Source organism: Amphichorda felina (assembly GCF_050947745.1).
Source record: "Amphichorda felina strain 45539 chromosome Unknown scaffold_8, whole genome shotgun sequence".
NCBI classification, from domain to species: domain Eukaryota; kingdom Fungi; phylum Ascomycota; class Sordariomycetes; order Hypocreales; family Bionectriaceae; genus Amphichorda; species Amphichorda felina.
The window spans coordinates 1,074,451-1,099,813 of NW_028145042.1; the positions used below are offsets into that span (position 1 = coordinate 1,074,451).

Genomic DNA, 25,363 nt, shown 5'->3' on the forward strand with positions numbered 1-25,363 from the left:
ATATCGTGGGTCTCGGGAGGACCGGAAAGCGAGGGGAAGGGGCGCAAGGCCGTAGGTAGTTGTTGTCTATGACTCGGTCTATTATGCGACCATGACAGGCTGGAGTGATTGCGATGGCTCTGTGCCGTCGTCTTGAAGGCTTGATGCTTAGCCGCGAGGGCGGTTGGGCTTTGTGATGTGTGAAGTGGTCTCAGGTGGAACTGGCCGCAGATGAACTGACGTGACCCTCTCTGCCTCTGAGCCACAGGGTCCACTCCAGTGGACCACAGGTGGGGGCGTTCTGCCGCGTTCATTCAATTAACGCTGTTAAGTGCAACTCAGCAGGGTCGTGGGGGAATATATGTCACTAACCCAAATTTGCTATCTAAGCGAGCGCACAGGATGGAACAATTTTGACCACTTTTGAGTTGTAGTGTGTTGTGAAGAAATACCAATTCGACGTTACGACACAGGTACTATTCAGAAGCCCAATAAACCGTCACAATGGCCACTCCTGCGCTCCCCAACGTTTCCTCGGACCTGATCTGGGAGGTCGTCCGTAAGCCGGCATCCTGAAGCATGAAAGACGACGGAAGAAACTGGACGCTAACATGAATGTTCCTCCGATAGGTAACAACAACAGCTTCCTCGCCAAGAGCAAGCAGAATGGCGGCGTCCAGTTCTCCCGCGACCCCCTGAACCTCATCAACAAGAACGTCCGCAAGGTGCGATCTTTTGACGAACAAATTGATTGGGAGCTTTGACTAACTGGGAAATAGCACGCTGGCTTCGTCAACGACAAGGTACGAACACGTCCAGCCAACGCAGTGGTCGACGGACCGTGGAGCACCTACTAAACAGATTCATAGGCTGTTGGCATTGTCCGCAACGAGAAGGGCTTCACCGTCATCACTAAGAAGCCCTCCGCTCCTACCAAGCCCAAGGAGACTTTCATCAAGTCCGAGCACAGCGGCGCCAAGTCGAGCCGCAAGTGAGTCTCTCCCAATAAAGGTCAAGGTTATGTCGAGGCGAAGCGACTGACAAATCTCCGCGCACTCTAGGGCCTACAAGGCTGTTGCCAACCAGACTGCCAAGAGCGGCTACCGCCCCGACCTCCGCGAGGCCGCCGTCTCCCGCGTCTCCGCCATCCGCCAGTCCCAGCTCCCTGTCAAGCCCGAACCCGAGCCTAAGCTGCGCGGCACCAAGGCTAAGAAGGCCGCCTCGGCGTAAGAGAAACATTTAAAATGCCTGGTATGGAAGGATTGCGGGCAAGGCAAGGCCCTTGCGAAGAGCGATATCCTGAAGCAGAAGGGGAGAAACCTCGTCAGTATGGGTCCCTGGGATCATGGCTGGAGTTTGGCATCTAGGTCTAAACCTCGTTTAACAAATACATTTGACGCCTATAAGGTGGTCTCTTGTTTGAACCAACAGGATAGGATATCCTTTAGTCCCAATACCGCTTTTGTTGGAAACCCCTGTGAGGATCATTCGATATTTGACTAGTGGTGACGTACACGGCGGAAATTCGTCACAGCGGAAGACACTGCGGGTTGTTGGCTAGGAAAGGGGTTCGCGGGACATGTTCGTAGCCCGATGCCGCACATCGTTGCCTGTGCTGGGGAGAGTGAACGCTGCTTGCGTCAGTTTGATAAGATAGCCAGAAATAGTTCGGGGCGGTGAAATGTTTCAATGGTATACGTATCCGTAGTCATAGCAATAATGATACGTCGGGGCCCGATCTTCTCGGAATGGCCCCATATCATTTTGGCGTACGCCCGGCCATTACCGACAGTCACGGGTAAGTCTTGCACCAGATCCGAGGCATTATAGCGGAATATGGGGGCCGGGATAGAGTACAACTTGAGTCCTCAACAGACCGACCACATGCCAGCACGTACAATGTATTAAATGCTCCATGTTTTTTATCTGCACCTTGCGCCATCTGCCGCGAGGGGTTTCTCACAAATCCAGTAACCATCTCTCCCAGTGTTGCCCGATTGGTATCATCAATCGACTTAAACCCTATTATAGCTCAGCAGCTTTAGCGCGAGCTGGCAAAATAGCATACGTACCTAACTTGGAATATTTTCAACATGAATGCTACGGTTTCTGTTAATACATACCGCTAGGTAGGGTTCATTAACCACGGCTATCATATTCCTGGTATGTTTCCGTCTCAGCCGGTTTGCCTTGAGACTACCATAACAGTATGTATGTAGGCAGAAATAATTACGAGGAGCATGTAGAAAGTTTTATAAAGGGCCTAGGCACCTAGGTAGGTATTACCTAGTTCCCACCAGTATGTGTACCTTAATGACGTAAATTGTCTTTGTGTTCAACCGAGGATATGCCTATGCTAGCCAGGTACCAAGAGCCTGTTGAGGGCGACTTCGGGCTTCTAACTAGTGGTCGGCAAGTCTCGGGAGTATGCACGCTCCATGGACCGTCCTGGCCCGTACAAGGTAGATGGGAATCAACTCCTAATGGCTCGATGGCGATAATCAGAAGCCCCAGTAGTATGGGAACATGGTGCCGTCGAGGCCGGCAGCACCACAGGAGGCTGTTGCGAGGCCCGAGTCGGAATATGACGGGCAAACGGGACTTGTCCTATACGGCGAGTAGCTACCTTGTGCGCCGCACCCTCTTATTGGCTGGCCGGTCAGCCGGCGCGTGCTGCCCCTCCCCAACATTTGGCGTTCAACACCTGCCCCTCCTTCGCGGGACAGCCCTCTGCGGATAATATGGCCGCAAACGCAAAGCTCCGAGGGATTGCGACGTACAAGAGCAGCATCTCGAAAAGCCATTTCTGATCCCACCTCCTCCACCATTTTCGTCTTCCCCCCTTCAACCTTTCATATTCAACCACACGCATAGACCCAAACTCTCAAGTGCTTTGGCCCTCTCTACACAACCTTAAACACTCCAGAGCTTCTTCCGCATCTTCCTCTAACCGTCACCATGGTCAAGGCCGGTGCGCATGCCCCTCAACCCCGCATTCGTGTCGCCCGCGCACCTTCAACGAGCTGACACAATTCCATCCTATAGTTGTTGCTGGTGCCTCTGGCGGTATTGGCCAGGTAAGGACCATCTCCCTGCACTTATTAACCTGTCTACCGGATCAAACAGCTGACATGAAAACTAGCCCCTCTCGCTGCTCCTCAAGTCCAGCCCCCTTATCGACGAGCTCGCCCTCTACGATGTCGTCAACACCCCCGGTGTCGCTGCCGACCTTTCCCACATCTCTACTCCGGCTGTAAGCTTCCTCTAATCTCGGCCTGAACCGAATTAGACTCTTCGGAGTGCTGACAGAAGACACAAAAGACCGTCACAGGATACCTCCCTGCCAACGATGGAGCCAAGGCTGCCTTCAAGGATGCCGACATCATTGTCATCCCCGCTGGCATTCCCCGTAGGATATACCCATTTGACTGAAGCTGTTTACCGCTGGAAGGAGTCGTGCTGACTTAACCCTAGGCAAGCCTGGCATGACCCGTGACGACCTTTTCAATATCAATGCTGGAATCGTCAAGGGCCTCATCGAGGTCGCTGCCGAGGTCGCCCCCAAGGCCTTCATCCTGGTTATTTCTAACCCCGTCAACTCCACCGTTCCCATCTCTGCCGAGGTCCTCAAGTCCAAGAATGTCTTCAACCCTCAGCGCCTCTTCGGTGTCACTACCCTTGACATTGTCCGCGCGGAGACCTTTGTGGCCGGCATTATTGGCGAGAGCAAGCCCCAGAAGCTCACCATCCCCGTCATTGGTGGCCACTCGGGTGCGACCATCATCCCTCTCTTTAGCAAGGCCTCTCCTTCGGTGAACATCCCGGACGACAAATACGACGCCTTGGTGAACCGCGTCCAGTTCGGCGGTGACGAGGTTGTCAAGGCCAAGGACGGCGCTGGCTCCGCAACCCTGTCCATGGCGTACGCAGGTTACCGGTAAGCTCTATTGTTCATTGCTTTGAGGGGTTTCTCTTTGTTCATTATCGATGGCTGACTTGAAAACAAAACATAGCTTCGCTGAGAAGGTCATCAGGGCCGTCAAGGGCGAGAAGGGCTTGATTGAGCCTAGCTACGTCTATCTCCCCGGCGTTCCTGGAGGCGATGCTATTGCTAAGGTGACCGGCACCGACTTCTTCTCTGTTCCCATTGAGCTTGGCGTACGTACACCGGTGACACCCTTATTTCCTGACGAAGACTAATCTTAGATTGGCAGCCCAACGGTGCTGAGAAGGCCATTAACCCTCTGGAGGGCATCACCGACAAGGAGAAGGTTCTTCTGGAGAAGGCCGTCGCTGATCTCAAGGGAAACATCACCAAGGGCATTGACTTCGCCCACAACCCCCCTCAAAAGTAATAAACCCCTACCCCTTGAACCTGGGTCAATCTGGTGAGCAGAACCGACGGCTTCTGGGAGTCTTTTTGCGCAAACCATAGCTGTGATGCTAGGCGTAATAAATGATGAAGGCGCATGATTCTGATGGTGTTGACTCTTTTCGCAGGCTGTGAAGTATCTCTGTGCCTCTATCTCTCGGAGAATCAGCCAATCGCTCGGTCGACGCGAAGCTCTACCCCGTTGTTTCCAGCTTGTGCCTGGAATTCTTGAGGAATTGTTTGGTCGGGGACACAGTTTAAGCTGATTCATTGGCGGTGGATTGGATTGACGTCGTCTCGCCTCAGAGGAAATGGATAGTATGCCCTGCATATATCGGGGTGCTATGATTTGACGGGGATGGTTTTGATTTGGAACACTGCTCCCGGTAACTCGCTGATTTCGGCCTGGACGCTGGCATCGATTCCAAGCGCAGTCAGGGCACCTCTTACAATCCCACAAGGGAACCATAGGAACTGTAGTTACGTTAGCGGCAGCAAACAATGATTGGAACTACCCCTGAGTTCGAGAAACATAGAACGTACTGGTTGGGCCCGAACCACTGCCTGGCCGCTGGCTTCGGTGCTCATGCGGGAAAAAGGTCGAAATACGTTGTCAGTTAAAACATATACGCCCTAGAGGGACATGGTAAGCGCTGGGGGCTGGGCAAAATACGTATTTGCGGGGACGAACCCGATGGTTTGTTTTGAGGTTGTCGATGTTCTTCCCGAAGACAAGTGACCACAGGTCTTTGCAGAGGAACTTAATAACGTCTAGTGTGTCATTGAATCGCGGGCGGTCTTTTGAGAACCTAGAAATGGAGGAGAAATGTTAGATTAGCGAGATCGGGGCTGCATGCGAACATCATGCCTCGGAAGTCGGGCGGTACCTTTCAACAAGACCTTGGCCAACGCGGTAGCCAGCGGTCTCAAGCTTATGGCGCACAGCATCGAGGGTCTCGTCATCTTCGGCTCGACTTAGAGAGGCTATCGTCGGCCCATTGTTCGTGACGGCGTTGTTCTCCGCAGGTGGCTGCAGGGCTACGGGCATCTCGTTGGTGACGCGGTATGCTAATGGGACTAGCTCGATGAGGAGGAAGTCGAGCGCCGATGAGCTCAGGAAGGACGCAGCCGGGTCGGACGAGTTATACGGCGGCATGACTGCGTCGAAGGACATGGCTGCAGTTATTGAAACGAGTGGGCGGGCGGGTATTCTTGCGTTCGTACTGCGGGAGGTGAGGTCAGGAGGAGGATAGAGCTGCCAGAGCTGGCTAGCGAATTGGAGGAGTAGACTTACTGGTAAGCGCGGGGCACTCAACCACTCTTCCCTACGAACCGGATTTCGAACTTCAACAACTTACACTTGACACTGTGACGAGTGAGCACAAAACAGGCTACTGCTCAATATAGAGGTATCTTTTGATTAGCTACATTCGATAGTACTTATGTTTTATATAAATGAGCTGCAGGATCCAGCCTCAGTGTGGCTCGGCTCTTGTCTCTGCCAGTCCCGTCATGGGTGTTGCGGCTCTGCCAGGTTCCTCCGGAGGGGAAATGATTCCGAGGTCTATATTCTTGGGTATGACATGTTGCCGCTATTACAATGTACGCACTCATTTTCGAGCTCTAATAACTACATTCTACTAACCTCATCGTTGATTGTTCAATTGCCTTAATATTGCCTGGCCGAAATATATCCAATGAACCCGCCCCCTTGATTCGTACCACACTAATCTGTACCTAGGTAGGTAGTAAGATGGAGTCTGGACCCTCCTGCCCACAGGCCGAATTATCCACCAATCGGGGGTATGAGGCTATCCATGTTAGCTTTAACAACTTCCCGAGGCATCGTGACTCGTGAGATTTTGAAGATTCCCCGATCATAGCCCTGGCACAAGTGGCATGACAGCAGGAACGAGCTAGCGTTATGCTGCTCTCTGTCAGACTGGCAGGCCGGCTTCCCCGGTTGGCTTTGGGTCTACAGAGGATCGCCGCTCCGGCGCGGCAAAGATGTGTCTTCACAACCTCTCCTGCTCTCCGGAGCCAGCAGCAGCCAAAGTTGAGCAATGAGTATGCCCAGACGAGGGCGCATCGCTCGACCAAGCCTCAGGAAAAGATCATATGCTAATAAAACGCCAGATCAACCCGGAAGAAGCTTCCCGCCACAACCTCCACGCCTGCGAAGCAAACCTCGACCGAACTCGTTATCCACGAAGACATTTACACGATCCCGAATGCTCTGACCTTTACCCGCCTAGTTGCCGCCCCCGTTGTCGGGTACCTTGTTCTGCATGACTACCATACATGGGCTGCTGGTCTCTTTGTTTACGCTGGCATCACAGATTTTGTCGATGGATGGATCGCGCGCCGGTGGAACCGGAAGACTGTCGTCGGCACAGTAATTGACCCCATGGCAGACAAGGCTCTCATGACAATCTTGACAGTCTGTTTAGCCATGAAGGGTGCCTTGCCTGGTGCGTTGTTCTCTCTCTCTCTCTCCGAGCAAACTGCCCGCAACTGTGTGCTGACTGAGCTGGTCTAGTTTGGCTTGCTGTCATCATTCTCGGACGCGACATCGGTCTTGGAATATCGGCCATTTACTACCGTTGGATATCATTACCTCCGCCAAAGACATTCTCTCGCTACTGGGACTTTTCTTTGCCGTCGGCCGAGGTCCGTCCCACAACTATTAGCAAGTACAACACAGTGTTCCAGCTTGGGCTTATTGGCATGACGACAGCTGCCCCCCTCATCACCATCGATATGGGGCCGGTATTGAACATCATGCAGTAGGTTCCCCTTATGTCCCATATATTCTATTTGTGGTGGAGATTAATGCGCTTGCTTAGGTATGTTGTTGCTGCCACGACGATCTGGAGCGGAGCGAGCTACGTGTATAGTAAGGACGCTGTAAAAATACTGAACAAGCCTACATCCGGAGCGAAGAGTAAATAAATAAAACACAATGCAAACACAGACATTCAGACTTACCAACTCCTCTGTCTTGGGACCCACGTCATGATACGAAATTGTCAACTCAGGTCTTGGAGCGGCCGTCTAGTTGAAAACGAATTGATCACATTACCCTTATAATCTATCGGTTGGTATTGTACAAGATATCAGATTATTGCAATAGGACATGGTTGCCCAAGTTAAAACCTCTCATACCAACTCCCTTCACCCCAGCCTTTCAAAACCGACCTATCCCGGAACGCCTACTAATGGGAGTATGATATTGCCAAAACAACTAGGGAACGTTTTCCACGATGGCCCCGGGGGATCGAGAGTTGCGACGAATGTACGCTAGGAGCCTCAGGCTCCCGGAAGGCGTGACACCTTCGACTCGGCGAGCCTGAGCTAGGGTCTCTGGGCGAGTCTGATTGAGGGCTTGACGCTCGGCAATCGCCAGACCAGAAATGCCGTCGTAGTCCAGATCCAGGGGCAACTTAATGCTCTCATCATTGGAAAATCTTCCTCGCTCCGCTTCCTGCATCTTGATGTACGGGGCATATATTGACTCAAGGGCCACTTGCTCCTTGATTCGTGGCGAGTACGACGCAACCCCTGGAACAGCTGCGTCGAGCATATCGACTGTGACCCGAGCTTTATCGTTTGAGATTTGAAGAATATCCATCCCAGTCCGGCGGCGGGTGTCGTTTCTGATCCCGAACCCGTGCTGGATCCACTGCTTGGAGCTAAACGAGACCGACTCGAGAGCTTTAGTCAAATCATCCATCTGTTGCTTCTCATCGCTGAATGCAGTCCACCGCCTGTCAGATACAACCCCCCACTCTCTCCCTTTGGCTGTCAGGCGCAGATCTGCATTGTCTGCTCTGGCTGCCATACGGAATTCACTTCGGGAGGTGAACATTCGGTACGGTTCCGTCACGCCTTTGGTGACCAGGTCGTCGATCATGATGCCAATGTAGCCATCCGATCTGGAGAGTGACACACCAGGCAGACCGGACGCAGCTCGTCCAGCATTTATACCTGCAACAATACCCTGGCCAGCAGCCTCCTCGTACCCAGTAGTGCCATTGATCTGACCGGCAAGGTAGAGCCCGCTGATGGCCTTTGTCTCCAAAGTCGACTTCAGTCCTCGAGGGTCAACGTAGTCGTATTCAACTCCGTATCCAGGCTGCAGCATCTTGACATTCTCGAGTCCCCTGATTGTGCGCAGCGCTTGTTCCTGTGCCTCTGGAGGGATCGTCATTGACAGACCGTTGGGATAGATGACTGGGTTGTTGAACCCCTCGGGCTCCAGCCATACGATATGGCGATGTTTGTGGGGGAAGCGAATGACCTTGGATTCTAAAGACGGGCAGTATCTCGGGCCCTTTACTGTCTCTCGTATATGGACCGTCTTGTCGAGATTCTGTCGGATAACCTCATGTGTAGCGTCATTCGTGTGAGTGATGCTGCAAGTCAGCTGGTTTCGAACTGTTACCGAGTCGCTGAGATAGCTGAACGGCACTGGGGGGTTATCGCCTTCCTGCAGCTGAAGGCCGTCATAGTTGATCGAAGCTTGGTCGAGGCGAGGGGGAGTTCCAGTCTTCAGCCTGCCGAGCTGGAAGCCCGCATCCTTAAGCGACTTGCTCAGCCCAAAGGTTGCTGCTTCCCCCAGCCTCCCAGCCGGATATGACTGCAGGCCAACATGGATCTCGCCCCCCAAGAATGTGCCGGTGGTGATGATCACCCTCGAGGTAGGGAGAACACGACCTGACTCCAACCGTACGCCGGCAATCCTGCCTAGGGCTCCAGGCTCTGAACTTCCCCTCTCCTCCGCGAGCACAATATCGGAGACACTGTCGAGGACCATTGAGAGATTTGGGTAAGCTTCTAACTCCGCCTTCATGTACTCTTTGTAGAGGCTCCGATCGATTTGCGCACGAGGTCCCTGTTACAAGTCGCTTTAGCAGTGCTTCAAGAGTCAACCACAGCCCCCTTTGACGTACCCATACTGCAGGTCCTTTCTTTCGATTAAGTAGGTGAAATTGCACGCCGGCTTTGTCGATAATCCTCCCTGCTATACCATCGAGTGCGTCGATTTCGCGAATGATAGTGCCTTTGCCAATGCCGCCGAAGCTAGGATTACACGAGCATGTTCCGAGATTGTCGATGCTAGGTGTAATCAGGGCTGTTCGTGCGCCGGATCGGGCTGCGGCAGTACACGCCTCGGCGCCGGCGTGCCCACCTCCAATAACGACAACGTCAAATTGTCTAGAGGTTAGAGTTAGTGTGTGGGTTGGTCAGGGACGATTGCGAAACGGCGAACCTAGACTCGTCGGCTACTGTCGCAAGGTGGCGACGCCGGCAAACTTGTTGCCCCCAGCGCCAGCCTGTTGACCCCGAAGCCCTCGGACGCATAAGAGCGCGCATGGCATGTCTTCTTGCAGGGAGTTGTTGGAGCTGACTCTGTCAATGGATCATGGCGAGCGAGATCCGATGCCATCAAGCGCTAGGGTCCTGGCAACTTTTTTTGGTCGCCATAAGCCACATTGAGGATATGCAACTAACCGTGTAGGATACCTTCACGGAAAGGTTACTATCCACAGTGCGTGCATTGTTGAAGCAGTCCAGCTACGCAAGGTATGGTTTTATAAGTATTATTTACTAGTAGTAAGCTCATGTTTCCTCGATTGATTAAACAGACAACAGCTGTTTCTTGATAATCTGGATTCTCAATACCCCAAACGAGATTAACGCTGAATATTATCTAAGTTACCGAACATCGTTTACCATCTCATGATCTCATCTTCTTACCCGGCTCTCTGGCCACGAAGAGACAGCATCCTCTAGTTCCTCCAAAAAGGTAGTAGAATTGTGGATAGATGTCCCGCCCAGAACCACACGAACCCCAGGCGTGGATGCATTGATTCCAGCAACCATTTTTGCCTCCTCGTAAGTAGCTCCACCAACAATGAACACAATAATATCCTGCGGTTTGTCTCGGGTGGAACCTCCGCCTTCCACGAAGGGGAATTGTTGCTCCTTCAGGCGACCTTTCACGAGATCTTGCAGCGTGCTCTCTAACAGGGGGCTGTGTTGTGTGTAGACGTTCTCGACACCTTTCAGGCCTTTGAACCTGTTAGATGCTCCTGAGAAGATGCCTGCGGACTCGAAAATATCTGATATTCCACCTTGGCCCTGGGAGGAGTGTAGCGAAGAGTGATAGGTTACTACCTTGTTGACAAGGTCGGCGTGGCGTGGAGACACCCCTCCAGCGGCAACGAGTAGGTCCTCGAGCACGGGGGTCGAATTGGATGGGTGTCTTTGGTAACGCAAAGCATAAAGAGCAACGAGACCAACCTTGTTCTCAGGACTGACGCTGGGGGTTTGCACCAGCTTTTGAATGTTCTAAAGATCGTTGGTATAACCGTTCCTTGCCAGAGGGGAGAAGACTGGACTTACCTTGAGATCGTTGTTGTGGTTGTCATTGCAAGCCAAGCTCTGTTCCAATTCGCTCACCTCAAGGAGGTTGTGGGCACCGACTCGCCTACTAAGCTCCGAAACCAACGTAACGTGCTTACTAACGTTGCCAGAGAGCTTGCGAAACTCCGGGTACTCCTCCATGAACCGCTTCATGTCGGATATGGAGTCGATGTCCGCGTTGTTCTTGGTCTTGGACTGGTATTGTTCCACATATTCCTTGATGTTCCCTCCCAGATCTCCAAAGTTCAGGTACATGTTCTTTTTGAAGAACGGATCTTGGTCTTGGGATAGAACAATTTCCTTAAGCTCTGGGCGAATGTCTGGGACATCACTCAAGTCGACTCGACCATTGTGAATACCCAGTGAGTGGTGGACCATCGCTTGGTAGGTCCATTGCGTCAGGAGTGGCGTGACGGGATCCTTCCTCCTATCCAGAATCAACAAAATAGGCGGCGTATCCACCCTGCGAAAGTCGAACAGCTGCTCTTCCTGGGTCATGAGGTAGCGTACCTCGGACGCTAGCTTCTTTGTCAACGGGCTGCTCCTTTCGTATCTGATAAGTGGCTTTTTCTTGAGAGATAAGAGGACAGCGATCAGCCCCTCAGCACATCGTTGGAGAGAGTCAGGGTTCCACGTGTCCGGACTACCGGCCCAGATGCGATGCTGCGGCAGTGTGATGTTGAGTGAGAACAGGTCGGGGTTGATGACTGTGTAGTCGGCAAACATCTCCTGGACAGATTTAACAACTTCGTGGTCGTCGGCCTCGGCAAGGCGCTCCAGCGAAGACTTCTTAACCACGTTGGTGAAGTATAGGTAATACTCCCCATACTTGGGATCACGTAGCTCGTCAATCAACAGCTGGATAGTCTCGGGAGACGGCCGGATGAGACAAATGCATCGTAGGTGGCGCATCTTCTCACGGCCTGTATTGTCTAGGCGGTCGATGAGGTAGATCTCATGGCTGAGCAATGAAGACTGGGTGACGGCGGTTGATATAATAGAGACTGTCTCTCTGTCTAAGAGCAGCGTCTTCATTTTTGTTGACGATGAGTCGCTGGCCGGTGTGACCATCTTAGAGATGTAGCCGGCGACTGCCTGAGAGACGTCCATGATGGGCAAGTGTTCAACGCCCGTAGCGTTCTCAGGGCGCTATGTCATTCCACTCCTGCGTGGGTTTAGCCGGGACCGCAGCAGCTGAGGTATTGAGCAGGCTGGAGATATTAGGCTCCGGGATGAGTGATCCTGTAAAGCCTTTGATAATATGTTTGGCGCGGTATGACGTTTGGACTCGGCGTTCAGCGGTGGTATCAATGAGGCTCGCTGTCAGCCTGGAACCTTGGAAACTGGCGGTTGGGACTGACGTTATGCATCCCCGGTATATGCATGGGCTGCGGCTTAGTGAGTGGCTGCCCACGCTGCGACACTTCGGGAGCCACAAGGATCACACCGGTCCCTTGCATGGACGTCTCATCCCGCAAACTGCCGAGCATCGACTTGAGAAGACCCTTGATGGCGAGTTAGAGATACTGCCGCAGAGCTCTACCGTAAATTACCCTATACAGGTCCCAACACGATATCCCCAGTAAGTTGCCTGTTGATGCATCAGCACAGCAGCTGACGGCGAGAACGCTTTCACCAAACCCTTCGCTAGAGAAGGGTCACGCCGAGTCCTTTCAGACGAAAAACCAGAGAGATATCTTCCCCTGACCCGACCTTTACTTATATCAGAGCCACATTCCATGGAATTGGACGGAGATGTCACTAGAGACGTGTCCAGCTCACAATGAGCCAACGTGAGTTGAGTCACTTAGCACAGCCATGCCAACCACTTCGGACTGACATGATCTTAAACATCTAGCCTATCTTTCACTCAGGGTCTCATTGTTGGCCAGCTGTCCGTGGTCCTGATCCTGGCTGCTTTCATCAAGTTCTTCATTTTTGGCGACCCCCCTTCGCCCGATGTCACTGCGTCCTTGAGAGCGACAGAACGTCGGTCTAGGACACTAGCTCACAAGCAGTCGTTGCTGAGCCTTCGCAGTTCAAACAGCCGTCATGGACATACTCCCGGACGCAAGAAGTCGACCGTGCTGCGGAACCCTCCCTTCTTGACCATTGGCTCCATACTGAGTAAAACTTACTACAATGTGGACAGCCACCAACCAGAGAGTTTAGACTGGTTCAATGTTCTCATTGCCCAGACCCTTGCACAGTTTCGGAGCGATGCGCAGCATGACGATGCCATCCTCAGCTCCCTGACGAAAGCCTTGAATGGCACCTCGAGGCCCGATTTTGTGGATGAAATCCGCGTGACAGAATTAAGTCTTGGTGAAGATTTTCCCATCTTCAGCAACTGCCGCATCATCCCGGTGGACGAAGACGGACTTGGGGTGGGAAACGGCAAGAGATTCGACCCAGCCACTGCTGCGCGGGATGGCACGCGCCTTCAGGCACGGATGGACGTGGATCTAAGCGACATGCTTACGCTTGCTCTGGAGACAAAGCTTCTCCTCAACTACCCCAAAAAGCTATCTGCCGTTCTACCAGTTGCCCTTGCCGTCTCCATTGTTAGATTCAGTGGCACATTATCTATCTCCTTCATCCCCAGCAATCCTTCGCAGTCCACCCCGACTATGATGACTTTCAGTTTCCTCGACGATTACCGACTCGATTTCTCCATTCGAAGCTTGCTTGGCAGTCGGTCCAGATTACAAGATGTCCCAAAGATCGCGCAACTAATAGAAGCGCGGCTCCACCGATGGTTCGACGAACGAGCCGTGGAGCCACGGTTCCAAGAAATAGAGCTCCCCAGCATGTGGCCACGAAAGAAGAACACCAGAGGACCCGAAGATAGCATGGCTGAGGGCAGTGCCTCGGTCGGCCGGTCAAAGGGGAAAGAGTTTGGGCGCGAGCTTCGTGAGGAGGCCCGAAAAGAGGTGGCAGCAGAAGAGGAGACTCGTGATCAGGGATCGCTGCGGCAGCGGCGACGCCCGAGGGATGGCGACGATTTCTCCATGCCTGGTTCAATGCCTGGATTGGGCCCGGATCTCCGGACCTAGTCTCGCAGCTTAGGGGTGTACCTCTCGGCAAACCCCAGTTGCCTTCTAATTCGACGTCCTTCAAAACGACCATTGGCACGGCAAAGTAAGGCATCCAGCCTTATCTCTTGAGTTACAGCTACGGGACCGCGATGTCTATAAATCGACTAGAGCCAATGGAGAGTAGCTCAGGGGATACAAGCCCTCCCAAAAAGCCAGCAGGCCGCCAAACAGAAGCAAATAATATAGGCCCGTCCAAAGTCTCAACCTCTGGCGGTGCGAAAGACCTGATAAGTCATCCTGAGAGTACCAGTAAGGCTCAACTCGACCCCATACGCGTGGCAAACCCATGCTGTTGCAAAAGGCGTGGACAATGGCGACGGCGAGCAAGGAGCCAGTGCGCAGGAAGATGAAGGTGGCATAGATACCGAAGAGATAGGTATAGGAGAATTGGATGACGGAGCGGGCTGCGGCTGCAGTGACAGGGATGTGGGGATGAGTTACACGAAACTCATAAAAGTGGTGAAGGTGCGCCAGGCCGAAGACAAGAGGAGAAAGGAAGACGGTGCTCCCCATGCTATGGCCCGCCAGCAGGAGGAGCGGAACAGCAGCGGAGCGGAACAGACACTCCTCAGTTATAGGACCCTGTACGGGAATGAAAATGATGTTTCAGCATTGGGGTTAAGTCGATGTTGGGAAGGGTGTGTACGAGACTACATACCGCGACTATATTCCTCCATGACGGCCAATCAGACCAAATGGTGGCCAGGGGCTGTAGTCGCAGCCATAGAGACCAGCTTCCATTGATGAAAACTGTCTCATACAGAGGCGCCGCAAAGAGCAAAGCTGTGAGAAAGAGGGCGCTCGCGGCCTCAACTAGGCCGAGGGGCCAGTACCCCATCAGGCGCAGGGGACTGGTGGCGGCAGGGTGGGCGGACAGCAAGATGAACGTGGCAAGAGAACAGGCGACCGTGGAGAGGGAGACGGCGCGTATGCGGGCGCGTATTGCCGTGGGGTCATCGCGGGATCGGTAAGGCGATGCCTTGGCCCCAGGAAAGAGGTGCAGGGGAAGCACGTAGGCGAGACAGTAGGCCAGCTGATTGCACATTTGTATCAGTCGCTGCAGCTACGAAGAGGACTGAGGTAACAAGGATGACAAGCTCACCAGAAGGCCAACGGCCTGCACTTCTGTGAGACCTCCATAGTCGGGCGCCAATTGAGGTGACATGGTCTTCAGAGGCTACCGAGGAAGGTGAGCTTCTGGAATGGAATCGGAGATTCTGTGTGTGGGTTGTGGAGGTCGAGGATCCCCCAAGTTGGTAGTGGTGGTGGTGGTGGTGGGTGGGGAATGGGAAGGGTATTGGAATATCTGAAGTGGAATCGGAAGGCCTCTTGCCCTCCCATAGGCGACTTGTGCGTAAGGTGCGAACGAGTACTCGTACTAGCAATCGTAGTAGTACCTAACAACCAGAACCGAGAACGACCGTTGCTCAAAATTCATTGTGGTAATTACTGGTACTTATACTGATGATCTACGGAGTACTAACCCAGGTGGTATTATCTTCTCTGTGGAGTATGAGTATTCGTACACACGGATGGTCCCGACACCAGGACACGCGCGGCACTGCTAGGTGCTCGTAGTACGACGAGTACTATTAGCAAACGTTGTGTGGTTGCTCCTTTCTAGTGCTATTGCCTGTTTGGGTCAGTACCTGGGAACCTTGCCTGGAGTATAGGAGCTCTCCAAAAGCTAGCATCTATTACTACAGGACGCACCCGACAATCGGTTCAATAGGATGCCGACCTGAGAATACAATCCCGAAATAATTGGTATTTGGAGCTCTGGTGCGTTAGACAACAGCGTCTGGGACACTGGGTTCCTCACATGATCAACCTGGCTTCGGCTGGCCCGGCACCTACTACTATGTATGTATAGGTACACAGTACTCCGTATCCGTACCTTGATTAAATATTACTACTCTATTGGTTGGGCGGCGCTTAGCTGAACTTATGGGGCGACGCAAAACTCAACTTCAATCATCAACGTCCCAGTCTCCAAACTGGCGGCGTCTCTCAAGTCTCAATCTAGAACCCTTACCCAGCATAATTACTACTATGTACGAGTACGAGTTATGACTACTAGTAAGTATTCATATTTATAGATAGCCGTGTGCCTATGAAGGCGCGTCACGAAACGCGAGGCCAGCGCAACCTTTAATTGAATACATGAGCCATTCCCAACAGGGATGAGATGAGCGGGTTTCAGGGCCTCAAGTCTAATGTACGACTACTGCTTTACCGCCTCTGTTGGTTCAGAGACCCTCATCCGCTCCGTAGGGCAGTTGGTACAATTACGAGCAAATCATGAGGTGGTACTCTTACCAATGTATCTTCTTTGGTTTTTTGGACTCCCAAATAACATTATTAATTTAATAAGGGTCGAAAAGCAGCAGCAACCACCACTGACCTCGGCCGAACTGGCTCTCCCGTCTTTGCTTCTGGCTTTCCCCCTCATATTCGAACCCTTTTATGAAACATCTTGCCTGAGAGAATCATGACCTGGATCTGGCCAATGCTCACCTATCAGGACCCGGCGACAACGCCGCTGCTGCAGGAGAAACCCTGCTGCGTCAGGTAATATCCCACTAGCTGCAGCGATGGTCTCGGAGCTTCATCATCCAACCTCACAGGTCTAGCCACAGCCAATGGCCACTGAGCCCAGTGAGGTTACAGGCGGTTCAGGTTGGCCATGTCTAGATTTAGTGGCCAAGGTCAATTACCTGTTCGTACGAGTGTTATTATGAAAGAAGCGGTATAATACGGACGAGTACGGAGTACGTACTCCGTACGGATACTCATACTCACACTAACACCTCGTAGGTATTAGCAGGGAGGCGGATGTTCCCCCGATCCCATCACCATTTGGATCCACCCTGGCTGAAGCTGGGCGCATGGCTGAGCTGGCTCTCGTCCTGGACTTTGGCCTCCTGTGGCTCCCGGTCCTGAGTCCTGGCCGCCTCAGGCCCCCCAGGACCCGCCTGTCCCCCGTGTCCTGTGGCCTCTGTGTCGAGGCTTTTCTTCCTCTCGAAACTTTGCCAACGCTGTCTTCCCACACATCACTCTTTTACCTTCCTTGTCGTCCCCGTTGTATTTGATTGTTTTGGGCTTCGTGTCTACCATTCTTGTCACTCTCTCAGTTTCCAACCTTTGACCTGCAAACTTGTTGCTTTGTCTTTTCCTCGTTTGCATTATTGAATTCCTTAATGCACTGACACTCTCTTGTGCCTTGGTCCTTGTCCAAATTCCACCCTCCATCTTCCTCTGCTACTCCGAACATTGCCCACTCTGGTAATGCTCTAACCCCGTATCTCGACATCCACGCTGGTACCGTTTCGAGCCAGGTCCAATTCACGAAACCCATCCTACCGGACACGAGACGAGCCGCCACCCTCAAACCGCCTCTGAGAAGCCCACCTACTCCAGCCATATCCGGTATCCAGACAACCGCCAGCTACGAGGGCGTGTTTGCGCTGTGGAAACTGGGTATCGCCGTGATGCCCCTCGACCCCAACGCCTAGTGGGTTCTCGCAGGACATGTCGGGGTCGCCGCCTCCCCCTTCGCAGCGGCAGCCTCGTCATGAGGGCTCCGGCTCTCAGTGGGCCTCACAGCAGCAGAATGACAAGCTGCAAATCCGCGTGGTCCCGTACAGCCCGCCCCGGATTAGTTCCGATGGCTCCGTCCCTGCCTCATCTCGTGCTGTCTCCTACACAGACATCTCTCCCCTGGACTCACCATCCGGGCCCCCTATAGAGTCCGTCCAGCGGCATGATCAGAAGTCATGGATCAAACCTAGTGTTTCAGGGTTAATACGCCCTTTTTCGAGCCTCGCTCGGGCGTCCCCCGACCCTGATACTCTCAGTGCATCGAGCCGGGCGTCATCTCCGCGACCCACCTCTTCCCGTCGCCCTAAAAGAGCCATCAGCGTCAACTCGGATAAGACCTTTTCTTTGATCCCCCAATCTGACTCGGCCTCATCTTGGCGAGCGGAATCAGTCGGCTCCCCGCAACTCTCATCCACGACTCCTAGCAGCTCCTGGGGACGGGTTTCATCCAACATTTTCCTCATTGAAGAACGCTCCAGCTCTCCCCTGACTCCCCAGGCTGAAAGGCGCTTCTCCTCGAGCTCTACCCCCTCGCCAGTGCTCCCGCCCCCCGGCTCTAAGCCCATCGCCGTCTCTCGAAACTACCGGTTGAGGGGAGGCGTGCGCGAGGTGGGGAAGAGCCCAGATCCCAAGGGGAAACAGCCTAAATCAGAGCCTCCATCGTCAGATGATGATCAATCTCCGCCGCCGGAGACCACTTGCACTGAAGACTCGACGGCGGCCCCTCAACTCTCGACCAGGAGCTCTTCTCAGACGTCTCAGTCCGGCTCAACTCTATCCAATAGAACCAACTACAAGATCTATGCCGAGAGTTCCCCTATCGCTCCAGCCTACCGTGAGAGCACCGCAGACATTGAGTATAGCCTGCGTCCCTCATCGAGCCACTCGAACTACCAGATTCTGGGAGAGACTTCACCATCCAATCAATCTCTATCTGACCAGCAGCGCCCTCCTACAAGCGATAGCGACGCCAACTACGTTGTCCACGGCGCCCCGTCAGCTTCCTGCTCCTCCCTAGCCTCCAACAGAAGCCCACTAAGATCCGAGTACTCCCGCGAGAGCCTTGTGGTGGCCCCCCTACGCCCTGTCAAGAAGAGATCATTCGAGTACTCTGGTGTTTTCAAGTCTCGGTCCCGTGAATCACTCCGACGTGGCTCCCTCACGTCCCTCGGCTCAGCTTTGACTCAAGAGGCTGCCCGCGCTTTGCTTGTCGGCTCAAGTTCAGGATACCCACAGGGCCCTTCCCGCTGGCAGGGCTCATGGGATGCCCAATCAACCAGATCTTGGAACGCGCCCAGCGCAATGCCACCTCATCCACACCAATGGAGCGCAGCGTTATCCACCGTTGTATCTGAGAGTGACGGAGAAGGCGCACCACTGTCACGTTCTCTTTCCCCTTTCTCGACTACCGATAGGAGAAGCAGTGCCGCTCACAGTACCCATACCCGTAACCTTTTAAGTATATCTTCTTCCGTGGCAGGTCTTGACGAGAAGTTGGCCGGGACACCCTTCAGGAACAAGTCTCCTGAGCGACCACCCGCCCCAATCACCCGCAATGTCAGCCGAGATGGCTCAGGCGGCCCTTCACGCCTTATACGTGATTACGACGAGGATGGCGACGGCCTGGCTGATCTTAATGATCAACTGCACGATCTCCCGTCTCGGGCCCGATTAGCGAGTTTTGTATCAAACAGCTCCTCAGACCGGGCTCTCCGTTCCTCGGGCAGTACCCGCAGCTTGAATCCATTCTCTCTACCAGCTTGGGCGAGACTATACTACGGTACAGGTGAGCGACGTTTCCTCATCGCCCAGGCCTCGTCGGATTCAATGCGGTCGTTGTACAATGGTTCATTATACAACGAACCTCCCTACAACAATATCCTTAGCCGCTCTCCCAGCGCGGAACGCTTCACGTCAACCATCCGAAACCCTCGGCGTCGACCAAGGGAAGCAGCACCAGCCAGCTCTGAACCCGAGTTGCAGGCCGCGAATTCCAGTGCAGAAATCCCAGAGGTCCATCGAACTGAAGTCCCTGATCGTGTCAGAACCATTGCACGCGGTGTCAAGAAGCAAACATCTAGCATCTGGTCACCTCACCTGCGCCGTGACCGCCGCGCAAGCCGGTACAGCATCTGGGACCCGCCATCGGCAGTGTGGTCTACCGAGAGTGGCTTTGACTGGAGGAGGAACCAACAGGTCGTACTATTTGTCGTGGGATTCATTATTCCCTTTGGTAAGTCGAAAATACTAGTGAGATGGTGAACCTGTGCTAATGTGGCCGAACAGCTTGGATGATTGCATCGTTTTTACCTCTGCCACCTAAACCTCAGCTCGATATGATGGAACAGCATCACGGCACGAGTCATGTGCGCCTGGGGCACCAACAACCCCAGCCGATGTTAACAATAGACGAAATCCGCTATAACAGCGCCAGATGGTGGAGAAGCCTTAACCGGGGCATGTCCATCATCGGCGTCCTCGTGCTTAGTGCCATTATTGCCCTTATCATAGTGGGCGTAAAGCAGCAATGGGGTTCCTAATCTCCTCCGAGTTTCCCCGTCACCATTTGGATAAGAGATCTGTGGGCAAGGGGTTCTAAAAGTGCAAGCGGGCAAAGGACCTCCGACTCGATCAATAACTACGACGACAATACCTAATGTCAATATTCGACTGGCCATATCGACCACCGTTGAAAATTGCCGATCTCACCATTCAGTATTTTTCACTTTCAACGTCTCCAATCTTTTTATTTTCGACGAAAGGAACGGCTCAATTTAAGGGCCACGATGCTATCCACCATTTCTTCTCTTTCTCTGCGAAACTGTATCTGTACTGTATTTTCGGCCTTCCTCATGACCTGATGGGCTGAAGAAGTGGGCAGCACGATGACGACTTTCATGAACGGGCGTCCTCGTTTTGAATTTTAACTCTATGACTCGCGGCAAAACGCCGCACATATTATTTTCTCTATTCGGCACTTGAATACTAGTAGATATAATGAATTGATGTATAAATTCATAATGAGTTGTTTGCTCCCTCAAATCCCCTCACTCCCGATACCCCCAGCTCCTCTAGCCGAGCACACTTATAGAGCCCGCCATGCGATATCTACTACAGGCGTTTTTAAAATTATCAAAAGATAATAGAACCTTGGACTTAGACCTAGCCAACTTTCCTGCCACAACATACGGTCATCAACTTTGGCCTCATCATTCTTTCTTCCTCTGTTGCGCCTCAATTTCGGCCTTGAGTTCCTCAATAGCTTCGTTGATGTCCCCCTCCGGATCCTTCGAAATACCCAAGATAGGTTGGCCACCCGTGAGGCTGTCGGTGCTGACGGTGCGAACCAACTTGGCACTGGCCCTGCCTTGGCGCTTTTCGAGCTGCTTTTTGAGCATGCCCTTGCCCGGAGAGGAGAAGAAGACCAAAGTCGCGACCGTCCAGACAAGCCCGTAGAAGTATACGCAGGACCATGTTCGCAGAGAGTCGGTAAAGGTTAGGAGTAAGAATGGGCTGACGGCAAATGCAAAGGTGGCCTGGGTGCCAAAAAATGTTGCTACATCATAGTAAAGTTTCTTCGAGGACGGATTTCCGGTCAAAGGGTCGAGAAAGAAGGGACGGACATGGCGACGGAAGTCTGCGATAGCATGAGTCAACATATGCTACATAAAGCTATGAAAGGGAAATGTTTTCTCTTACGCTTTGCGGCAGTTTGAATGAGACTCGCCAGGACAAACGACAGGTAGTACCCTGGGTAGAAGCCGTGCCAAAGAGCACTGGTGAAAAAGGTAAGCATACTAGCTCGGAACCCAGGCTTCTTCCCTCTCGGCGTAACACGGAGGTATACGTAGTTGCGGAGCCAATTGTTGGTATTCATATTCCAACCAGAGAGGAAGGCACGAGCGTTTTGAGCCGTTTCGACGACCCAAGGGTCGATATTCTGAAGGCGGTTCCAGGAAACTTTTCCTGTGAGCGGATCGACACCATTGTAACCCAGGCCAGCAAGGATGCACGCCCCCTCAGTAAGACACCAAACGCCGTAATATTTGAAGCGAGCCACGAGGCCTGCCATATAGAGCATCCAAACACGACGCACAAAGGCATAGTCCATGAACGTATCGGCCACTAGATTCTCGTGGCCATAAGCTCCCGAACACAGCATGAAGAGGCCGATCCAAATGAGGCCTGTCACGGCCTTCCATGTAGCAGGCGTGCCACTACGCGGAATCCTTCGTTTCTTCCTCACCGGTGGTTTCTTGGCAGGATCTACCTGCGGGGAAACGTCGAACATGGACGTATCGACCCAACGACGATACTCAGCATAGTCGAATGCAGGGCCAGCAAAAAGCGAGGGGAAGAAGAGAACATAGCCGGCAAAGTCGAGGATCGAGGGCAGTTTCCTAAGCACGCGGTCCCTTTGGAACTCTGATAATTGATCGTCGGGTAGCAGGCCATCCGCAACATTCCAGCAGAAGGCACTCAGTTTCATAACAAGTACCATCTGGGCACCCGTGATATCGGCCGTCGACGAACTGTCGGCTATCTGACGCCAGATGTGGCTGACAGACATGTGGCCCATAACGAATCCGAAGCCGATCCATGGCATGTACGGGCTAAAGCGGAGAAACTTGGCGATGCAGTAAGCGCCCCCAGCGCTGATGAGAAGAGTCAGGGCGCCATCCCAGAGATCAAAAAGTCCGACGAGATAAAAGATGGATGTGCTGTACGTGGATGTTAGAGGAACACCCGGCCATTTTAGCTTGCAAGCCCGGGTATGCCATACCAGATACTGAAGATGTTCTTCTGCTGCGGCTTCGAGTCGGGCACACGCTTGAGGAGGCCAGCGAGCGGGTATGACAGCAGGAAGGAAAACACAAGCTTGACTGGGTAAATACTCAGCGATACGAGTAGATGGGGATGCATGCGTAGGAGTCAGCTTACGCTCGTCTGCTGAGGCTCCGAGCTTCGTTGCGAGAGCCTCGAAAGCTGTCATGACGTCAATGTTGTTAGCAGTCGTTGTCACCAGTTGGTTGGATTCTGGGAAGTGGAGGCTCACGCCTATGGACCAGCGTTATCATGCCGCTGTCCGGAGCTTAATTGGCAAGATAGAAGGGATGAGGCTTTGGGGCCAGCGTAGGGGGACAAAGGGGAGAAAGGATATGTTTAAGCCATGCTCCGAGAGAATCTACAGGTATAAAAGAGGGTTCTCGTGCAGGGCGGCCTCTAGCTGCATCAAACCTAACTGTCAGGGGGTACTAAGGTTTGGTGGAGGTAAATAAAGATGAGATTTTTAGACTGTTTCTTGGTGGGAGGAGTTTCCAGTTAAAACAGTGCGTCGGCCTTTCAGTGATTGGCTCTGAGTGGCTCTGACGTACCTGATAATAGATACTTGATACATACCTTAGGTAACCCAGGGAGACCTGCCTTAAATTTGCACTAGCTTGACCTGACCTATGCCAGGACTTGTTTAGGTACTATAAATCATACCTACTTATCCGTACTTGTGTAATGCTAGGCACTACTTGTGATGCTAGTAGTATCTAGGACACTCGGGGGAATATAGTTATGTACTGCTGCTAACAAATAGTGGACGCAAGAATCCAGATAGTAATGTAGCGACTCCCGAAATTATTCCCGAAGCTAGGAACAGTCGATGTTGGGGCAAGCCCTTCCTTCCGAGGAAACTTCGCGTCAGACCTGCAACTTGGTTGGCACTACGGAGTACCCTAGATACTATAGTATACGGCACTTACGCGGGCAACTCCCGTTTTTGGAGACGGCGCAAGATACTAGATAGGCTCTCGATAGGGTATAGATTCGATCCTAAGTAGCCGAAATCTTTTAGGCGGTTAAGAAAGATCTTAATACCCTTCAGAGGCTCTATCTATGCTTTTTAATCCTCTCTAAAAACAGGGTCGCCCGCGTAAGTAGGCCCATACTCTCGGTAATGAAGTTACGTAGAATCCCACTTAAGGTAGAAGTCAATCTCCCATCATTACGAGCCGGGTGCGACCTTCCCCCACCTCCCGGGGACCTGGGACAATGAGCTAAGTCCTATTCTCGAGCACGGCAGGTCTATGGGGGCGGGAGTTCCCCAGTACTACAGGTACTGAGTAGTAGGTACTACTAAGCAACGAAACCCAAAAGAAGAGTTGCTATCCCAGGCTTCCCAGGATACTCGATACACTTATGATGAGAAATGGCAAGTATCATATTCGATATTATCTAGCTATTCTGATTTGCATGACCCTGACATGTCCTTCTTGAGAATAAACTCCCCCATCATGATTCTTCGCATATCTCTTCACCAGACCCCAGGGGTATATCATTTCCTACATTCCAGAAAACCATACATGGACCAGTGCAGCTGCGTGTTCTGTGCACATGCACTGCATGAATTGACAATTGAGACGAGTATCCCTTCCACAAGGCTCCCCGTTCGCTGGTTTAAATGGTTAGTAGGCTAGGCCACCGACAGACCTCGCTGAAGTAAAGGAAATCAAGCGCCTATCCCAACGCCATGCCCAATAAAACATTTCCCGTATTTTCATGAGTTTGCGTCGCGGTTGCTCATAGAGCTCGCGCTCATTGGGGTCCGCGTCATCGGTAGCGAGTCCCTGGGTGCCTTCTGCTGCTTAACGCGGGCTACGGCGTAGATAATACCGCTGATAAATCCGATCGTGATGGCCGAGACGCTGCCAAATGTCACGGGTGCGGAGAAGAAGATCAGTCCGCTGATGGCAATTGGCAACTTGTTGAGAGCTCCAACCATCGAATACGTGGTTGAGGACGTGATGCGGATGCACCAGGCAGAGCAGTAAGATATAAAGATGGCTGCCAGGCCAGAATAGACCATTCCAATAATCATGCGATTGCGCATCTCGGGCGGGAAGTTCTTGGCCAGGTTAGCAGCCGACCAGTCCTCGGTGATTAGGCCACCGATAAGAAGTACAGGGATCGTCAAGAGATTGTTGTAGTACATGGCTATCAACCAGTCAGTGCGTTGTTATGAGAACACAGGGTAGTCTCCACTTACTATCCCAATCCTTGAAGTTCATCTTCTTCATCACCTTCCGCATACCCAGAACGTAAGATGCACTGCAGAGGACATTGAGGCCCATCCATGCATAGCCCGCATTAAGTGTCGACATAGCTGCAGCAGAGTCACCTATCGCAAAATCTCCGGCAACGGCACTCTGTATATCTGCCCAGGCAGCGACGACAGAGCTGAGCACCATGAGACCAAAGGACAAAAGCGTAAGTGGAGTCACGCTCCCGCCGAACCACAAGACCTCGCCATATGCGATGACAATGATAGTCAAGTTTTTAAAAATTGTATAGACGGGTACTGAAAGGAACTGGAGCGCTTTTGCACCGGTGTAAATCATGCCGACGAGGAGAACGGAGATCGGGAACCCTGCAACCTAGTTAGCGTGTGCAGCAGCTCGCTCATAGTGAAACACATACACTTCTTCGCGCGATCATGATCGAAGGGGGCAAGTGACTTGATGACGCCAAAGTTCTTGCACGCCGTGATTGCTCCGATACAGACCATGGCCTGGACGCTCTGCTTAGCAAGTCATGGTGTCGATCATTGGGGTATTTGTCGTACCTGGACAGTGAGGTAGAAAAAGTTGACATTCCAGCTCTGGCCCGAGACAACATATTTGTTGACTATGGTCATGCTAATGGAAGATGCGCAGTAGGCGAGAATTGACACCATGGGGCTGCTGTCGAGCTTCGATACGGACTGCGCCAAAGACGGACCCCCACTACCATACGATCTTTTCGAGTTCGCTCGAGGCATGAAGTGGCCTTTCTCGCCTCTGTCAAATGACTCCTCAGGTATGCGCACAACGTATTCTGTCGTTTTCTTATCGGCCAT

General features: G+C 52.6%; 9 protein-coding genes across 9 annotated transcripts; 4 read left to right on the plus strand and 5 right to left on the minus strand.

The window, feature by feature from the left end:
- Window positions 1-483: 483 nt before the first annotated feature.
- ACO1O0_008016 (ribosomal L28e protein family-domain-containing protein) lies at window positions 484-1,209 on the plus strand (the record flags this gene model as incomplete). The annotated part of the gene is made up of 5 exons (XM_083197382.1): window positions 484-538; window positions 610-704; window positions 759-782; window positions 849-970; window positions 1,041-1,209. 5 exons carry the CDS (start codon window positions 484-486, stop codon window positions 1,207-1,209), a joined length of 465 nt encoding a protein of 154 aa, XP_083046850.1.
- Window positions 1,210-2,937: 1,728 nt separating this feature from the next.
- On the plus strand, window positions 2,938-4,334 carry ACO1O0_008017 (lactate/malate dehydrogenase; the record flags this gene model as incomplete). The annotated part of the gene is made up of 7 exons (XM_083197383.1): window positions 2,938-2,950; window positions 3,025-3,056; window positions 3,122-3,232; window positions 3,289-3,388; window positions 3,454-3,916; window positions 3,993-4,137; window positions 4,194-4,334. The coding sequence occupies 7 exons, from the start codon at window positions 2,938-2,940 to the stop codon at window positions 4,332-4,334; spliced, it is 1,005 nt and encodes a 334-aa protein (XP_083046851.1).
- Window positions 4,335-4,693: 359 nt separating this feature from the next.
- ACO1O0_008018 (transport protein particle component) lies at window positions 4,694-5,525 on the minus strand (the record flags this gene model as incomplete). Its single annotated transcript, XM_083197384.1, has 4 exons — window positions 4,694-4,825; window positions 4,895-4,984; window positions 5,043-5,160; window positions 5,239-5,525. The coding sequence occupies 4 exons, from the start codon at window positions 5,523-5,525 to the stop codon at window positions 4,694-4,696; spliced, it is 627 nt and encodes a 208-aa protein (XP_083046852.1).
- Window positions 5,526-7,595: 2,070 nt separating this feature from the next.
- On the minus strand, window positions 7,596-11,890 carry MTO1 (glucose inhibited division protein A-domain-containing protein; the record flags this gene model as incomplete). The annotated part of the gene is made up of 3 exons (XM_083197385.1): window positions 7,596-9,245; window positions 10,112-10,705; window positions 10,760-11,890. The coding sequence occupies 3 exons, from the start codon at window positions 11,888-11,890 to the stop codon at window positions 7,596-7,598; spliced, it is 3,375 nt and encodes a 1,124-aa protein (XP_083046853.1).
- A 269-nt stretch (window positions 11,891-12,159) lies between these two features.
- MMM1 (ERMES complex subunit MMM1) lies at window positions 12,160-13,836 on the plus strand (the record flags this gene model as incomplete). The annotated part of the gene is made up of 2 exons (XM_083197386.1): window positions 12,160-12,362; window positions 12,639-13,836. The coding sequence occupies 2 exons, from the start codon at window positions 12,160-12,162 to the stop codon at window positions 13,834-13,836; spliced, it is 1,401 nt and encodes a 466-aa protein (XP_083046854.1).
- Window positions 13,837-14,078: 242 nt separating this feature from the next.
- On the minus strand, window positions 14,079-15,043 carry RCE1 (CAAX prenyl protease; the record flags this gene model as incomplete). Its single annotated transcript, XM_083197387.1, has 4 exons — window positions 14,079-14,102; window positions 14,152-14,460; window positions 14,537-14,911; window positions 14,981-15,043. The coding sequence occupies 4 exons, from the start codon at window positions 15,041-15,043 to the stop codon at window positions 14,079-14,081; spliced, it is 771 nt and encodes a 256-aa protein (XP_083046855.1).
- Window positions 15,044-17,409: 2,366 nt separating this feature from the next.
- Window positions 17,410-19,930, plus strand: ACO1O0_008022 (uncharacterized protein; the record flags this gene model as incomplete). The annotated part of the gene is made up of 6 exons (XM_083197388.1): window positions 17,410-18,584; window positions 18,993-19,136; window positions 19,181-19,258; window positions 19,524-19,711; window positions 19,765-19,844; window positions 19,907-19,930. The coding sequence occupies 6 exons, from the start codon at window positions 17,410-17,412 to the stop codon at window positions 19,928-19,930; spliced, it is 1,689 nt and encodes a 562-aa protein (XP_083046856.1).
- A 757-nt stretch (window positions 19,931-20,687) lies between these two features.
- On the minus strand, window positions 20,688-22,471 carry ale1 (lysophospholipid acyltransferase; the record flags this gene model as incomplete). The annotated part of the gene is made up of 4 exons (XM_083197389.1): window positions 20,688-21,115; window positions 21,178-22,199; window positions 22,262-22,361; window positions 22,420-22,471. The coding sequence occupies 4 exons, from the start codon at window positions 22,469-22,471 to the stop codon at window positions 20,688-20,690; spliced, it is 1,602 nt and encodes a 533-aa protein (XP_083046857.1).
- A 1,554-nt stretch (window positions 22,472-24,025) lies between these two features.
- On the minus strand, window positions 24,026-25,363 carry VRG4_2 (GDP-mannose transporter; the record flags this gene model as incomplete). Its single annotated transcript, XM_083197390.1, has 4 exons — window positions 24,026-24,462; window positions 24,515-24,895; window positions 24,946-25,045; window positions 25,091-25,363. 4 exons carry the CDS (start codon window positions 25,361-25,363, stop codon window positions 24,026-24,028), a joined length of 1,191 nt encoding a protein of 396 aa, XP_083046858.1.